Raw genomic sequence first — 19,440 nt, 5'->3', positions numbered from 1 at the left:
ATTCAACAAAAAAAAATTACGTTGTCGCAATATGAGTTTTTACAATAAACACATTGCACAAAGTTTAGGAATAACAATACATTCAAATTGCATTACCCGCATGCAGCAATAGATGGAGCTCTTAAGCGCTTAAATTAAAGTAACTACTTATTTCCAGTTGTGTTTTAACCAAATCTTAATGCAAGTTTCTAAACATGTATCTTTTGGCTTCTTTTTGCAGTAAACGTTACAGTATCTGGCAGACAGCACTTGTTGGGGTTGTACGACACTGCGGGACAGGTAAGTGACTGCAGATTCAGATTAATTCTAACTTGGACTTCCCTGAATAGCGCTGCTAAACCACACACTCAGGCCCCTTTCACACATGCAGCGGAACCCAGAACATTTCTGGACATTACCTGGAGGATTATATGCCTTGTATAATGTTTTGTGTGTGTGTGTGTCTAAAAAATGATGAATTTTCTTATTACAGATAAAATATTTTCCATTTTGTTACAATGTTCTCCATGTGTTCCTCGTAAATCAACACTATTAGTGTTAAAATAACTATAACATTGAAGAATATTACACTTACTGTATTAATTTAGCACTGAAAGTATTAATTTAACACTGTCAAATATACTGTGTAGAAAACAAGTCTCAGAAAACACAACCAGAAAGATTTGTTTTGCTTGTGCAAGATTCACTGGTTTCGGCATATTTAGTAATCTTTGTTAGCCAACGTCAGTGACAAACATCAAATCAGAGCTTAGCACAGCAGCAGTAAGAAATACAGCAATGGAATTTTTAATGAATTTTTTAATATGCGAACAAAAACAGGGACCTTTTCTATATTATTCGCACTATAAGGCACACAGGATTATAAGGCGCTAAATAAATGCTTAATTTCTGGTCTATTTTCATACACATACGACACTAGTAAGGAACGGGGGTGTCGTTCTCGCCACTGGGGTGCAAGACCTGTAAAGCTAAGCAAAGTTAAGTAAACAAAACTGTAAATCTTATAAAAAAAAGATTTTCTTTTCAAATGAGCACTGGATGTAAATCTACACAGATTTCTTCCCTTTATTTGAGTGAGTAAAGCACTTCTGTTTACTTACAGTAAGCTCGGATTTCCAGATCTCCACTATAGCTGGGTGCAGCAACATTAGCATTAGCAGCTAAGCGCTAGCACTAGTAAATGCCACCTGACAGGGCTACACTGAGGAACCCTGAGTGTTCAGGTAAGCCAGGGCGCCAATAGCTAGCGGTTTGTCCCACGTAGCTTGTTTTAACACTGTAAACACACAGACTACAGTCTGATATACTCACCTCTGAATGATGAAAGAACTAGCACGCTTAGCGGGTAATGATAATAATGCTAGAGAACTAAACTGAGACACTGAAACACTACTCCTTACACCCTGACTGGTAAAATTAATAAATAATGACCACTAGAGGATTTTAAGTTCACCTTATAGTGCAAAGAAAACAGTGATTGCATAAATATATATATAAATATTTGCTAAAGCATAACTATGCAGTTGTCTGTGATGATTGGTGAGCTGTAACTCTGTTTCAGCTGTTTCTTTTACACGTTTTTCACTGTTGGAAAAATGTGTTTTATACAGGCATAGGTGCTTTACACTCCCCAAGACTCTCGCCCCCAAATCTGACTCTCTAAAGTTGCTGCTTCACTTCTCCACATGATGGCGCTATTCAAATGAATAGAGTAAACCTGCAGAGACAAATATTTGTGGTTAAATTCTGTGAAACTGACACCAGTAAAGTCATAATTGCTGGTGTTTGCTTGTTTAGGATTATTTTATCCTCTTCAGTAACAAATATGTGAAATATCATAAAGAATTGTCTTGTGATATAATGAGTACTGTGATATCATTGTTGCCATTGGCTGTGCATCGTGATGATAACTTATCATACTTATCATACGATGCTCTGTGATTCTCAACCCTATTCCCTACAGGATTCACTCACATCTGGCCCTTTTTAATTAGCTAACCTCTGGTGATATGTTCATGTCCATGAATAAAGCAACTCAATAACCACACTGTAAATATGGCACTTTTGCTGCCTTACAATAGGGGAACACATGGGTCAGGCACTCAGATACACTATAACATCCATCTGGCAGGGAGTGGGCTGTCAGGTGCTATTGACTGAGGCTATTGTATACATGCTGGCTTAGGTCCATACTGTCAGTAGTACTTTAAATATGCCAATGGCAGGCAACGGAAGGACAGACCCAGTGCAACAAGCAGCAACATGGCCAAAGGCTGATTTTGCAAGTGTGTTATAGAGTTTTTTTATTTATTTTGTAACATTAGCCCTACGAATGAACCTGAAGAAGGAATTGTAAAATTAAAAATAGTCAGTATTAAGACACAAGGCTTCTTCTTCAAATGCAAAGTCACAAGACAAGTCAGCATCTGCCCAGAGGACTGCATCTGAACTTCAAACACAGTCACACTGGACAGCCCCTTATTCTCATGCACATAGTAACTGGGCTGAGAATATTTTATCCATTCTAAAGAATCTTTTGTTCTATAGGGGTGTAAGATAATATCAGTATATCGCCTTTTCATGATTTTAGTTTTTCAATACTGTATCCGAATACTGTATACCATGTGACCATCCGAACATGAATGCAAAACCTGGTATAAAGCCTTTTGTTGATAGTAGGTGAACACTCCCTAAATGTCCTTGATTACAAATGGAAATAAATATAAAAAAAAAATGGATTTATATAGCATATGCACATGTAGTGTACAGGGCTGTACCCAACTAAGAATGTTATCTTATCAGATTTGACCATTCAATATGAATATTTGACTATCTGTTCCAAATGTCAGTGTTTTAGTAATGATGTACAAAACATTGAGAAAGTGAGCAGAATCACAGAAATGTGTATTTGAGACTTTTAAAATTAGTAATTAGAAATTTCAGATTTCAGATTTTTAGATAATTTAAACAAACAGTTCCTTACACTGTGTCCACATGTCTTGATGAATGGACCAATAGAAATTTTCCAAAATTACCTGAAATAAACTCTTTTTACATTGACCTGCATTAAAGGTTTAGAAGGTTTTACCGCTCCCCTGTAAATTCGCTGTTTTGGAGATACATGTTTTTATTGGTTAGCCACAATAAGACGAATGATCTTAATTGCAGGTCTTCATATGGATTTGTGGAATAATGAGACAGTAATAGTAAGCATGTATTTATGTTTAAAGTAAGCTTATACACCCTAACATTTTTGTTTTACTTTGTTTAACATTAAAGTACAGTTTAAAAGAAATTCACAGCAATGCCCAACAGTGAAGCACCAGTGCATGTTGTCACATGGATTTTCTGATACATTTGCAACCGGTCTGTGACCCCTGTAGTGCTTCTCCTATTTGAGTTGCATCAGTTGGTCTCTTTATGATTAAAAAAATACGTATTTTACATTAAAATGTGATCCTTGGGGGCTTTGAGTGCCACTAGTGGAGCTGCCACTATGATCTGAGGTTTGCTGGTTTGAATCATGGATCATGCTGCTTGCCATCAGCAGCTGGAGTCAGAGAGAGTACGGCCAATTGTGGGTGGGAAGATGGCACTCTCCTCATTGGTCAGTGCATGTGTGGCTTCACACTTTTAGCAAATGTGCCAGTTAGTCCCTCATATTCTCATTCCTAAATGTGGAGTATTTGTTTTTCCAAAATGGGGAGGAAATGGGATAAAAATATTGTCATGCTTGTGCAAAATAATCCTTTGACTTTGACCTCTGACTAATGATTACACTTGTTGACTTTCAGGGACAGTCCTATTATTATGTGTATATATAATATTAGCTCCTGCCCCATGACATGTGGCATGTCAGTGTAATAATAGGGTAACACTGATAGTAACACTGTAAATTAATGCCTTTTTTCCACCTGTACTAGTTGGACTCTACTCATAGGCATTTCCTAAAAGATTTCAAAATTGCAAAATGTTACACAGCACCCAACAGGTGGATCTTTCGGAGATACAACCAAAAGTTTAGCATGCAGCGCTGCTCTACAGTTCGTTAAGCCACTATCCAGCAGCAGCAGCAGCAGCCTGTGGCTGTGGACAGGGAGCAGTCAGGCCCTGTGCTAATGAAGCACTGCTGTTTGTTTAAAACCAGGGCAGACACGCTGATTTATTCCCCGCACAGCGCTGCGTAAATGAACGTTATGTAATTCACTGCCTGCCACTGTAAGCAATTCACTAATGCCGAGGACCATCTACGGCATGCTGGGCTCCACTTTTGTATCGATCACTCACCCCAGGATCGATCCCACTTGAACTGCAGAGCATCTGGCTTTTATGAGCCGCCAGCATCAGCTCAGAGTGCCCATGCTGCCCTGCAAAAATAATGTTGGCCTATTAGGGAACATTTATTAATTTACAGCTACATGTACAGTCATTTACACATACATGCTGACTGCTGTAAATGAGTGTGTATATAATAAACACTTCCAAAGCATGTTCATCTTTATACTACTGTAGCTTTCAGATGGGAGGTGAAGTTCCACACTTCTCTGAGCTCTCTCTGTAAATCACTGTTACTCGCTGCATAATGCGATGTTACCTAATGCGTCCCAGTATTAGACATTTATTACACAATGCATTAGCATTTCAGCTTGCCTGCACATGCAGTGTATTGAAGGTTTCAAAGATTTTGAAGTCGATTTCTTCACCAGTAGTTAAAGTCAGGTTTTAACCTGCAGTCTGTGCACTAGGTCTCTGTATTGACAAAATCGAGGTGATATGACACGTATTACATATACAGCTCTGGAAAAATCAAGAGAATTAAGAGACCTTTTCAGTTTCTGAATCAGTTTCTCTGATTTAGCTATTTATAGATTTATGTTTGAGTAAAATTAACATTGTTGATTCATTCTATAAACTACGGACAACATTTCTCCCAAATTCCAAATAAAAAAAAATTCTCATTTAGAGCATTTATTTGCAGAAAATTAAAAATGTCTGAAATAACAAAAAGACTTCAAATAATGCAAAGAAAACCATTTTAAGAGTTTTAAGAGTTCAGAAATCGATATTTGGTGTAATAACCCTGTTTTTTCATTACAGTTTTCATGAATTTTGGCATGTTCTCCTACACCAGTCTTACACACTGCTTTTGGATAACTTTATGCCACTCCTCAAGCAGTTCAGCTTGGTTTGACGGCTTGTGGTCATCCATCTTCCTCTTGATTATATTCCAGATGTTTTTTTTATTTAAAATCAAAAGAAAAAAAAAAAAAAACAAAGAAACTTGTCATTAAGTGGTCTCTTATTTTTTTCCAAAGCTTTATATATATGTGGCAATTTTTAAATCAAATTTTAGGAAAACTGTCATAAACACAATTAAACTGTTATTTAACCACAAAAACAAATTAATACAAAATCAAACAAAATACCTATATATATATATATATATATATATATATATATATATATATATATATTGATATTTTTGTACACCCTCCAGTCAACATGTTATTTTTATTTATATATTTATTTACTTTATCCAATGACTCTAGACATACTGTATTAAACATGATTTATCATACTGTTTATAAGACAATAAAGTCCTCCTTTGGCATAATGTTTTTGGCTACACCACAATGCATCAGCAGATAGAAAAAATATATATATTGACCAATATCATTAAACACCCATCATCAATCAAAGTGTCATTTAGCTCAGCGAGATTCCTACATAATCTTGTTTAATTTTAAAATAAGTCGCAGCATGAAAGAAAGAAAGCCTTATGATTCTGAGCATGTTGCTTATGAAAAATGCTCATTAGGAGCTGGATTGTGAGTAAATGTGCACTGGCTGTGTGGAGAGAATAGGTGTGTGTGTGAATGAAGGTATAAGAGAGAGAGGAGATAAAATATATTAATAAATGTCCACCTTTTGTTCTCAAGACAAAGACGTGGCTTTTCCGCCGGGTGATCTGTAACTAATTCTATTCTAATGGAATGACATGGTTTAAATGTGGATTATGATTTTTAGCCTCATTCATTACATAGTTTCAGAAACTCCAGGATTTAGATATATTTAATCTCAGGAAAACATTGCCCTGTGAACTTAATTTGTGTTCAGAACTTATTGTGAATATTACATTGACCTTCTCAGAGTCCTGTAACAATTACATTTAATACAGTTCTTAATACAGAATCACTTTAACCTTCCAAGAGTTTTTGCATCATGTCAGTTCTCAAATCAATATACATCACACCATCAGTCAGACAGGATCAGACTTCAGTTCTCTGCACCTGCAAGAGCAGTGAAACAGATATATGGAAACCCTGCCACTTCTTATTTAATATATATTAGTAGTCTACTTATTTATTAATACATATTTATCATTTTAGGAATGCCCATATATTAGCTCTGCTATATTATTACTATATTATTATATTATTAACCTCTAAACAATGAAAAGTCACATTTCTGAAATGAGTGTTTAGCTATTTAGTGTTCATTCTACACTGTTTTATAAATACAATACCATTCACACATTAATTTAATACATATTTAAGGATGTGCTTACATTGGTCCACAGTATAAACAAGATATATCCTAAAATTAGACCCTAAACAATGCAAAGTGGCATTTCAAAAACAGATTAGTTGTGTACTTGGTGCTGACAGCAAAACAACAGCTGACACAGCTGAAGGCATCAACATGAACACATGTTAACACTTTATGTGACGGCTGCTAACATAAAGACTTTATAATACATGCATTAGCAATAAATAATGTATTTATCCATAAAACCATTACTCATTACTTATTTATGGATAGCTTAGGTCAGTACTTACAAGACATAAGATGCAAAAAAAAATGTTGGCCGAAGGGAAAATATATATATAAAAAAAATGTTCTCTCTCTCTCTCGTTTACTAGGCTCCCTGAATAGCTTCCCATTGCTGCCAGCATTAGATATTAAACCATATAAAACTAAACGCTGGCCAAGAAACCCAAAAATGAACCTTCCTCTCCATAACTGATGACGGTGGTCAAATCTGATGCAGAGCAGCAATGAAACTATTTTAACTTGCAGAGTTTCATAACCAAACAGATCTTATTTTTCTCTTCAACTCTTTCAAATAATTTAATAAACAGTGATAATGAAACTTAGGTATAATCACAATAATAGCCTCGAGGTTTGTGCTATAACGTGTAATAGCGTGCCTACAACCACAGCCCAGCAGTGCCAATAATACATGTTATAGCACGAACCTCGAGTGCATTATTTCTTAAATGTAGAGTTCGTGGACAAAAATGTATCATCCCAGAATTTATTGCAATAAATGATATTCTTGCCATTTTAAGATCATTTAAATGACAATGATATAATGAAAGTACAATAGCACAACAAAACAATTACACCCTTTTAAAGACAACAAAATTTTTTATTAATCATACATTAGGAAATATATACTTTTATTCACCTACTGCAGTCCTCACTGTGTTTATAGAGTCGCAGTTATTGGTCATTTAGCATGACTGACTAAAATAATGTTCACTGTTATATATTTCAACAAACCAACAAATAAACACAATAGAGGATATTTAAATATTATTGAGGGCGTGTTCATTTATTGTACAATAAGTCGAATATTGTGATAATTATCATAACAGGCGTAACATAGAGCATTCAAATCATTCTTAAAACGTATAGGATGGTATTCATTAAACATTGCTTGGAAAATAAGCTTTACGGTATCATACTTATAAAGTGTTAGAAATGAAATATAATGCTACTTGTAAATTACTACAATGCTACGTATGTTATTTTCTAAATACTGAAACAAGCTGATATAACTCAAGTATTCATTTTTTTTAAATATATACTACTTAATACATTTAAGATGTGTGTCACATGTCACCCTATCTGGTTCTAATTATATCAGTAAATTCAGTTTGTAATGTCTTTGTTGTAATGTTGTTGTAGGAGGACTACAACCAGCTGCGGCCGCTCTCCTACCCCAACACAGATGTTTTCCTCATCTGCTTCTCTGTGGTCAACCCTGCTTCCTACCACAATGTTCAGGAGGAGTGGGTTCCTGAGCTCAAATCCTGCATGCCTCACGTGCCATATATCCTCATAGGAACACAGGTGAGCAACACTTAACTGACAGATAAACACTGGAGAGAGAAAACAATAAAAATATTCAAAAAGCAATAAAACAAATGAAAGCGGTACACAGTATATACAGGAGGGTTAATACAGTTCCTCTTAGTAAATTGTGACATAGTGAACTTCACTCATCTTTAGATGACTGTCAAAATCATGTTAAATTTCTTGTCCAAATAAAAACTCAACATCAGATTTATTTGTGTTGTGTATTTAAAATTCAGAATTGTCCACAGCTCTGTTTTTATAATATATCAACTGTCCTTGAAAAAATTGCAAAAGTGGGTTTTAAGAGGAAGTGTCTTCTTGAGAGCAGTTGGTAAATGAGGCCCATTGTTTTTTACCCTGAGGAGATAATAGTCTAAATAGTGCAAAATAAGTAAAGTGTTGAAAATTATTCACTGACTGGCCTGTTTGAAACGCTGCCAAACAGTACAACCCATCCTTCAGAGTAGACTAACTATGTTTTTGTCAGTTCAAAACTTTGTTCAATTCAGGCTCTGGGCTCAGCTGACTAAAAAAAATAGTGTTAAGATTATCTTACCTGGTAGAGTGTTCAGTGTGATCTTCGATCGATCATAAGCTGTATTTGTGCTAAGATGCCTTTCATAAAACCACAACAGATTAGTTAATGTGCTGAATAACAAAACATTCCTATTGTTTCTTTTAGTACAAGGTCATATAGAAACCTAATACTGGTTTTCTTGGAAGAAATATCAACAGTCTGTTGTTGCAAATGAAGGATTAGTTTTACCTGGGGTAAAGTAATTAGTACTGGATATCCTCTGGGTTTTTAATCCTGTCCAAATGTGCCATGTCAGTCATTTTTTTACCAGACTGCATGCTTCTGCATAAGTAAAGATTCTGGAGCCTATTACTTTTTGTACAACGAGGCATAAAAATAGCCACAGGTTTAGCTAATCCCATGTGAATCGTCAAGCAGGTGAATATTCTATTAAATGCTGTGGAAAAGGAGTTTTTTTCTGGCCTTTCTGAAGTAAAGAGGAGTGCAATAAGGTGTTTAGTTTCATTGTAAATAGCACAGACACCTCAGATCGTCTGTGGCGAATTTCAGGTTTAAACGATATATATCAAATCCAGTTGATAAGCTAAATCAGTAACTCATCAGAGGAGTCACGCTTTTTGCAGCTTTAGAGAAGTCATTGCGTATCATAGGCTACTTATATTTTATGAACATGCTCATAGATGCTTATTTTTCTAAACTAAAATATTATTATTACTACAAATGTGTGTTATTATATTGGTTATGATTAAGTGTTTTGTAGGTGATGGCAGTGTGTAAATTGCCATGTATCCTAAGATTCCTTATCCTTTGTGAATCTTTTATATAAATAAACAAAAAGTATGTTACTCCACCTTACAAGGTTTATTTAATCCAATTCAAATATGGCTCAATAATGGAATAGATTAATTATTATGTAACCATGACTCTCTTTGTTATTGTGTTCTCTACAAACACGACGATGTGAAGTGTTTCAGTTAAGTTATGGATACATAAGTAACAGCAGCTCAGCTCTAGAGTCTCACACTGTCCTGGAGAAACATGAGAACAGAACTCCTGGAGCTGCTGCTGCTCCTTACTATATGAGTAACTAAAGCCCTGTTTAAATATATTAAAACTGTAGGGTGAAGGATAATATTAATGTACACTGAATTGCATGTACTTGTTAATTGGAGAAAGAAGGAAATTGTGATAAACTGATAAACATCTTAAATACTGTAATGGCGCTAATGGCTTCAATGATGACATTTTGTAATTTGATATTAAACTTGTGTCTCACTTGTGCAGCAGAACATTTGAAAAAATCTCTTTAAATGAACACTGAGTATTTTTGGTCCATTTATAGTGTTTATGAAACACTAGTTATTTCATTTTGTAAAGGAAGGTGTGTTACAGTTGTTGGCATATCACTTTTTAAGACCTATTGTTTTCATTCTTCAGCTGTTTTTCTGATAATAAAGTCAGATTTATTCTTATATTGTTTAATTTTGTGGGACAGAGTAAACCCAATAGTAATCCAAGCCTTAATTTATAGACTTATTGTTTTATATTATATGTACTCCTAACTGTACAGTAAGTCACAAATGTATATTAAAGCCCAGTCGTGCCAAAAAATATTAATAAATAATAATAAAAAATACTGTGATATACTGTGAAACTGTCAGAATCTTGCAAAATACAGTGTAATGCAATTTTGGTTATTACGCCAAGCACTACATTTTCACATTCTCAATTTTTTTATTTTTTTATTTTTTGGTAGATTGACCTACGAGATGATCCAAAGACACTGGCCCGCTTGCTCCACATGAAAGAGAAACCACTGACTTATGAGCAAGGCCTCAAGCTGGCCAGAGAGGTGAGAGAATCCCAGAGTCATGAGCTCTAGCAAACCTACTCCAAACAATTCACTGTTACCAAGGCATGCAAACAGCTTCACGTGTCCTTTTTTTTCGTATGCGTACACAGATTGGGGCACAGTGCTACCTCGAGTGCTCAGCGTTGACCCAGAAGGGACTCAAGACGGTGTTTGACGAGGCCATCCTGACAATCTTCAGCCCTAAGAAACAGAAGAGGAGGTGTGTGCCTTGCAGGTGCTGCTGCACCATTGTATGAGCACAGACAGAGGCCATGAGGCAAATCCCACCACTGTGAACACCAGCCCACCTCCAGATGTAGCTAATGTGAAAGCAAGACACAGCCAGACCCATTCAGCAACTTCCTGTTTGCCGCACGTCCTGCCTCACTGCCACTGTCCATTATTAAAACTAAAAAATGCTGCACTTCAGTACTGAAGCTCCTTTTTAAGAGCTTTATTAATCAAAGCGTGAGAGCCTGAGGACATAAAGCACTTCTGCAGTGGTCTTGCATCTTATGTGACATACAGTTTTGGAGCTCAAAGAATCAGCAGCCGAGCAAAAGCCATGGATGTTCTCTTCAAGATATGATTGTGTTGGAACTGAAACAAATGAAAGAAGCACGCAATATCTGCGCTGCTAATGTTTTAGATACGAGAAGTCGTAAAACAGTTATACGTTCATACTCATGGAAACCAGAAGCAGTCGCCTCTCAGACTGATGGTACTGGGCGCTTTCTACAAGCTCAATACAAGTCCCTCAATCAAGCTAAAATGTCAGCATTCTATTTATACTGCCTCTCGGTTCTCTCGCCAAAGATGAGTTGCTTTCTCATGCTTTCTGATGCTTTTGCCAGAGATACAAGTCTCCAGACACTCCATTCTAACTAAATATCTTGATTAGATTTTTGGTCTGAATTCATCAAAAAAGGGCTGATTGTTCATATTTTTGTGAATTTGTGAAAATCATATGTTGTGAATTTACACAAATTAAATACATTGAAACACATTGAAAAAGGTGGGATAACACCTTAACTATGACAGCAAACTCAAAATGCATTTCCTTCTTCTGCAACAGAGGGAGCTCTTCAGAAAGAAGGCACGCTCTAAACTACTGTTTTACAGTACCAGTATGAGTCCACTACTACTTTTCCTCAACGCATTCTGCTGTGCCTGATCTCTATGCTCGCCATGTGGGCATGTCTGATATTTTTTTATTCAAACTAAGCAACAAAATGCCCTAAATTGCAGTGAAATAGCCAATCATAGTTTTAAGAGTTTACATTTTTAATACCTGCATCTAATCTGTTGTTCTATGAATCCAGATTCTGCCATTGTAAACTTCTTTTTCTCGTTTGAAATAGTATTTCAATTAATGATACAATATCATGTCACAATACACGATTCAATATATTCCTTCATATTGCAATACTGTAAACAAGATAATATACTGTGATTGTTTAAAATGTTAAGAAGAACTGGCACTACAATCAGAATATACTTTTTTTTAATCCCGGGTCATGCTGCTACTTCATCAGCGGACGGAGTCTGAGCGAGAACAGCTGGTCATGCTTTGAAGTCTGACTTCACAAGTCAGCCTTCACCCTCCTCGTGTTTGGGAGCATTGCTAGTGATAGGCAAGTCCTAATTAGTGAGTGGGGTCACAAGTGAATTCGATCAAATTTAAACTAAACAATTCTCAACTTTTAAAACAAAATGCACATCATCATATTTATAAAATAAAGTATAAAGAGTATAAGAAAAGTTGACTTTTTATCCAATCAGAACAGTGGAATCTAATGGCAGAGTGCAACAGTGCATTCATGTGGGTGGGGGTTTAACACTAAATGAGCCACTTCTGACACCAACCTTTACATCTAAACAAATAATAAAATAAAACAAATCAATATAGTGTTTTTAAAAAATTGATACATTACTATAAAACAAAATATTGAGATATGATACAATATAGATATTTTTACAGCCCCAGTTTGAAAGGCACCTGTTCTGTGTGCAGCGCTCATATATATGCAATGTACCAGCCTAATCTTGCCCAATTGGCTAGATGCAGTGCGGTGGCCATGTGCGTACAGTTGAGCTCAGCTGACGCAACACAGGCCATTATGCATTTCGGCATCCAGCATCTTTCTCCATTGAAATGAATAGGATGCGTTGAGGCTAAATGCTAGTGGACACATACTTTTATTCATACTTTTACTTTTATTGGGAATCTAAAGCAGCTGTTTAAGAAGCTTAATGTTATAGGAGTTTCTTATGTCTTGTGTTTAATATTAATACTGGGATGTCCAACAGCATTAGCCCACATTTGTCCATATTGTACACCCCAACTCTAGTGGTGCCTTTTGTCTACATGGCAAAACTTTGCAAACAATATGATCTACCCTAAAAATGTCTTTATATATCGAGATACAATCATTTTACCATATCATTCAGCCCTACATCACAAAATCACAGTTTTGATTAAGGCAATCACTGGAGTGCAAGAGGAATTGCAATACATTTCTCTCAGCCAAATCTGACCTCGTAAACTTCACTTTTTTTTTTAGCAATAATAATTACAGTTCTCCAGCTCTCTAGAATGTGCCCTCAACCAGCAGAGTCACGGCAACATGTCATTTTACTATCTACTAAATGTTCCTATGAATAACAGCAAGTTCAAGGGCTAAAGTCATTTTGCCTTCAAAAGCATCCATGCAGAGCTTCAGAAACCGCTCTAAACAGAGAGAGGCTACTCTCTGAAAGCTTTCTAAATGCACACCTGCATCGGTTCTGAACTTCTTCCTTTCACAGCTCCTTATCTGGATGTAAAAACACTGGTTGCCTTTCAGCGTGACCTCAGGGACTTCCTCCAGAGCCCACAGGGTGCCAGTGACCTTCCTCACGAGTACAAGGAGGAAGGCCTGGTCCACACAGAGGAAGAGTGAGCCTGAATCTACAGCATGTGCCTTTAAAATGTAGCATAGAATTGTGTTTCTTCACTCGTCTTACGACACTGTGCCTTGAGTCGTCCTATGCAACAGACTGTATACTGTAATTATCCAAAGAAGAACAGCGTCAGCACTGGCTACGGCAGCAATAACTTGAACTCAAACGTGTAACTGTAAGCCTATATATTTAACTTTTTTATTGTTATTATCATAATTTAGAATGTAGTGATTATTACTTTACTTTTTATATTTCTAGTTTTGGGTTGTATACTATATATACTGCTTTTTGCCAAATATGTAATGGTTTGTATATAGGTCTGGTGTGATTAAAATGTGTCGATAAACTCAGTCTAAGCTTTTGACTTTGGAACATAATTATTGCTTTTGTGGTGAAATGTCCAAAATAAACTGCATAAATAGAGTTCAAATTACCACCCTGCTGAAGAATCCAGCTCAGGAACTGGTTTAAGGTGGTCAAGCTGGTTGAAAAGCTGGTTATCCAGGCCACATTGGATTTTGGTCAACCAGCTTAACCAAGCTAGATGACCAGCATCACCTAGTTGCTTGACTTTTTGGACCAGCAGCACCAAACTGGTTAATGCTTGAAGACATCCCCTACCCAACCAGCTTAACCACCTTGACCAGCAGGATCTAGCTATGATGTATTTCATCAGCAGGACAATTAAAAAACAATGAACAGCTCTGAAAAATGCAAGAGACAATTTAAACATTAAGAGTTTATTTGATTATTTTTTATCTAATTCCATTGGAATATAATCAAGAGGAAGATGGCTGATTATAAGCCATCAAACCAAACTGAACTGCTTGATTTTTTGCACCAGGAGTGGCATAAAGTTATCCCAACAGCAGTGTGTAAGAGAGGAGAACATGCCAAGATGCATGAAAACTGTGATTAAACTTAAATTCTGAATGTTTAAAACTTCATGAATATGAACTTGTTTTCTTTGCATTATTTGAGGTCTGAAAGCTCTGCATCTTTTTTATTATTTTAGCTATTTCTTATTTTCTGCAAAAAAAATATTTTAATTGTTAAATGTTATCCGTAGTTTATAAAACAGCAAAATCAGAGACACTGATTCAGAAACTGAAGTGGTCTCTTCATTTTTATTCAGAGCTGTATGAATCACTTAAATTTAAAACTGAATAACTATGGTGGCCATTAGAACCAGTTTCTGCACTAAAACATTAACAGTCTGTTTCCGGTCAGCTACAGCGTTTACTCCAGACAACATTCAACGCTTTTAAATCTCTCCACAAGAGCTTCACTATTTTATTAATAAACCTACTTTGTTCCCCTCTGACTAAGTAGTTTATCACCATGTCAATGAGCAGGAGCACCCCAGCAGTGTGCTGCAGCCTGACTGTTTTAAATCATTATAGAATAACAGCGAGACACACTTTTCCCCTGATACAACCATATACATACAATCAACTAACAGTTGCCATGTACACTACGCCATTGCCCAGCACCAGAAGAGTCAAAATCATTTTAAATGTGTGTGTTAATGAATTAGATGCCATTTCCTGCTTTCGGTGTGTTTTTTATCAGGTTGTTAAACACATAATTTTACCTACGAAGGTGATTTACTTCAACTCATCAATTCCTCAATAAACTTTTCTGATGTAAGTATTTAATTCTAGCTGATAATATGAACACCCAGCAGGTGGCGTTCTGTGCACGGTAATGGCATGGTTAGCCTAGCCTAGCCTAGCCTATGGTTAGCAGCCTAAATTAGGCTACGCAAGTATTACACAAGTAAGCAATTTTATCAGAGAAGACTTGGTCTCATTCTTGGCATTGCAATACGGTACTGTTGGATAAAAAAACTAATCAATGATAGTTCTATCATCATTAAATTTGGATAAAATGATAGCTAACATAAAGCTAGCTTATTTATCTCCTCCTACCCTTGACTAGCCAACTAACTGCACTAACATTTTCAGCTCTGAGGGGAAAAAATCTAAATTATTTTCTTCTTCTTGTAAAGAATTAACAAAAGAATGTCCACTCTGTCTGGGTCAATTGATAATCAACTTTAAATATAAACCCCACTGTTACTTAAAAGCTTACTCCTAATATGCAATTGTTTAGTTGAACATTTATTTAATGTGACATAGGGTTCATTAATATAACAAAAGAATAAGGTTTTAACAAAAGTTGGAAACTGTTAGATTCAATAGCAGCGACACCCATGCCCGATTCATGCCTCCCAGAAATTAAACTACTGGTACAAATCTCACGACAGCAGCAGTTGTGATGGGTCCGCCTGCAGAGCGATGCAGAGTTGTGGACACGTGAAAGCAGAAATATAAACACACAATACTACTTAGTGTTCAGCAACAGATGAGCGTCTGTCTCTGATTTTATATCTTAAGGTGTAGCAACAAGATAGCAGTGTCTAATAGACTATACAGTGTTTAAAAACTCCAGTAGCACTACTCTGAGCCACTCATACAGCACAACACATGCTAACTAACATAGCACCATCACGTCAGTGTCACCATACCTGTCAAGTTTTGGACTTAAAAATAAGGGATTTTTTTCCGCCACCCCAACAGCCCAAACGAGGGAAAAAAAAAAAAAAAAATATATATATATATATATATATATATATATATATATATATATATATATATATATATATATATATATATATATATATATTATATATATATTTTTTTTATTATTTAATAGATTTAAAATTGAAATTGAAGGGTGCACAAATTTACAAAAAGGACATGGATCAGATATATTCCATAAGTAAATAATAGTCCTAAGGGGCCTACACAATTAATAATCTTTCATTAATACTTCTTTCTATCGTTCAGTCCACTCCTGATCAGTTCAGTTAATTTCAGCCCTCTCCACATTTTCTCTCTCTCTCCAGCTCAACCATCTCTTCTACCCCTTCTAAATAATACATTACATTACATTATAATACATTACCACAATACTTGAGATGTAAACAAATTCTAACAAACCCTAAAACTAGCCCTGAACTAATAGAGTTTGGAAATGACAGTTATTGGCTGATCAGGCACATCAGGGCAGGGCATTATTTATATATATGTAGATTTTTCTCAAACCCTGAATATCTATCTAGCTAATTCTAAAGTTAAGCTAACTGAGTCACAATCTGTATTTTATTAAACACACAGTGGGTTTATGTTTTGATTCAGAGAAGAGTCTTTTTAACCAGCTATCAGAAACAATCTCATCACAGTTTACATGGTTAATTACCTTTCTTTTAGAAAAATCTCCGTATATCCAGATTATTTTTAACGACAGCTGCTCCGACTAGCTGCCTGAACTCACAGCGAGGGGAGGGGCGGGGCTTCCCGCACACTAAACTGCGCTCCGCAAAACCAGCTAGCTGATTGGCTGTTTCTCCTGAAAGGCGGGACTTTCTCCTTGAACCGGCACCACGATTGGTTAAGAGACACACAGCGGTCAGTGCATTGTCACCTGTGGCCTATATATTTTTTTATTTAGTATAATACGGGAAATTTACGGGAAAATACTAATACGGGAGGACGGCGGGAAAGAGGAGTAAAATACGGTAGTTTCCCGGCCAAAACGGGAGACTTGACAGGTATGAGTGTCACTAGAGTACTGAAAGTGACACACTTCATACGGATGTGATCATTAAAGAACAGAGTAAAAGGAGGATAATAAAGTAAAGTATACAGAGGACCGTTATTATAGATCATACAAAGTGCTCCTACATACTCCGTGACAAACATGTGAAAAAACATAGAAAAAAAACGTGGTCCTCATACTATGCTTAATTGGTGTAAAATCATGGCACTGGGGGAAGAAAAAAAAAACTAATTTAAGAATACTCCAGAATCTTCTAATTTCACCCTAGGGTAGTTCTGTTCATCTTCAGTACTGTACACTACAGCATTAAACATTCATGGAATGTGAGCATACTGCCCTCTGCTGGGGAGAGTAAAGAAAGGAGGCTAATGCCAATTAGTTCAGCACTTATATATATATATATATATATATAAATAAAAATCTATATCGCTAGCTCTGGGAAAATTAAGAAACTGTTTCTCTGATTTTGTTATTTATAGATATTTGAGTAAAATGAACATTGTTGTTTTATTCTATAAACTACGAATAATATTTCTCCCAAATTCCAAATAAAAGTAGTGACATTTAGAGCATTTATTTGTAAAAAATGACAAATGGCTTAAAAGGTCAGCTTGGTTTGATGGCTTGTGATCATCCACCTTACTCCATTTTTTATATATTTCAGAAATTTTCAACTTGGTAAAATCTAAGAAACTCGTGATTTTTATGTGGTCTCATTTTTGTCCCAGAGCTGTATATAAACATATATCACTGTAGATATTGTTCTAAACATTTGAACCAAAACCAGATGAACAAATGCGATTCTTACTGTACCTTAAAACAGTCACAGTTCCTTAAAAAAATGCAGCTTCAGACCATGGCTTCCAGTTTACAGTAAAAACAATAACCACAACTAAAAGTACTGTTCTTACTGCCCAGCACATACCTTTAAAAGAGAAATGAATAATGAACACAAAAACAGAACAATACTGACACAATTTATCACAAAAAACAGGTTTATTTAATATCTGTCTTTTTAAAATAATTAGATTTATTCTATTCATCAAACCCTTTCTTTTGATTTTTTTTCTAACATAAACTTAGTTGGGCCATCATAAAACACACAATATGCATGAAAGAGGAGGAGGGAGGGTAGAGAGGTCAAAAGAGAGAGAGAGAGAGAGAGAGAGAGAGAGAGAGAGAGAGAGAGAGAAAATGAGAGAGAGAGTGAGAGTGTGTGTGTGAGAGAGATATCAAGCCAAACAAATGAAGAAAAAATAAAATACATCTTCCTCATGTGTAAAATCCACACCCATGACTTGGATTTGAAATAAAACAGAATAAAACAAAAAACAAGAGTCCTGTGAACACAACAAATGATCTAACTCGAAGTGCTTTAGTCCCAACCCACCACTGCAGCTGGTATTTATTTTTATTGAGGAATAAGACTTACTGGATCCGCATTTTTATTCCCAAATGGGCCTTAAAATTACCCCACAAACGCCGGCTGTCATTCCGAACACTCCTGTAAAAGTCATCTAAGCTCTAGTCAATCGTTTCAAGGGCATCCGACTGTCCTGCCCTTCAAAACGGACCGAAGATAAGAGCAGTAGACAGTAGAGCTGCTCATGGCTAAAATGTCCAGAGTAAGAGGTTAAAAGAAGGTTAAAAAACACACTGAAGAAGTTCTGAACACTGCGCCACGAGAAAAGAAGAACAGTTCTTGACCGTCTAAAGTCATACTGAAAATGAAGCTAGGCTGAAGTTTCCAAGAGGTCTCCAGAGAAACACAGCACACAGCTGCTCACAAAAAAAGCAGGCTTTCATGACCTGTTTCACACGTTTAAAAAAATACTTCAGGGAGATAAAGGTTATGGCAACCTCTGTAGCCTACTGCTGCCCGTTGAAATTATGAAGCGATTCCTGTTTGACGGTACCAGTGCCAGACTGGCACCTGCCCTGTACAACAATAGAACTGGGATAATCACATTCCTGACATTCTTGAAAATAGTCTTCTTGAATTTCAGTGTTCCTTTTTCTCATCTGAGTGATTGTTTTGATACTCTGGTACAGTAGCCGCACTCGGAGGTGTCGATATATAAACGTAGTTGTGATCATATGTGATCAAGTCTTTCTTTGATGAGGTGAAGAAAAAAAATGAGACAAAAAAAAAAAAAAAAAAAAAAGAACGTGGGACGGACAAGGGCAGCCTCACAAGAGTGCATGATATCTCTTCGATTATGAGGATGCTTTGGGACCACACTCTTTTGAAACATGATGAAATGAGGCTCCTTTTCTGAAGCAAAGGGTTTTCCAAAAATATCCTTTCACCATAGATGATTATCTTTTTTTTTTCTTC

General features: G+C 36.0%; 1 protein-coding gene across 1 annotated transcript in view; it reads left to right on the top strand.

The window, feature by feature from the left end:
* Positions 1-13,828, top strand: part of rhoj (ras homolog family member J) — a 31,485-nt gene extending 17,657 nt beyond the window's left edge. The window contains exons 2-5 of the mRNA XM_007256658.4: positions 221-279; positions 7,975-8,139; positions 10,440-10,535; positions 10,646-13,828. Coding sequence (XP_007256720.4) covers positions 221-279; positions 7,975-8,139; positions 10,440-10,535; positions 10,646-10,792 — 467 coding nt within the window. The 3' untranslated portion in view covers positions 10,793-13,828. The remainder of the gene's footprint in view (positions 1-220; positions 280-7,974; positions 8,140-10,439; positions 10,536-10,645) is intronic.
* The last annotated feature ends 5,612 nt before the right edge of the window (positions 13,829-19,440 follow it).

This window comes from Astyanax mexicanus, chromosome 1 (genome assembly GCF_023375975.1).
Source record: "Astyanax mexicanus isolate ESR-SI-001 chromosome 1, AstMex3_surface, whole genome shotgun sequence".
In the NCBI taxonomy this organism is placed as follows: domain Eukaryota; kingdom Metazoa; phylum Chordata; class Actinopteri; order Characiformes; family Acestrorhamphidae; genus Astyanax; species Astyanax mexicanus.
This window is presented reverse-complemented; position numbering and strand designations above follow the sequence as displayed.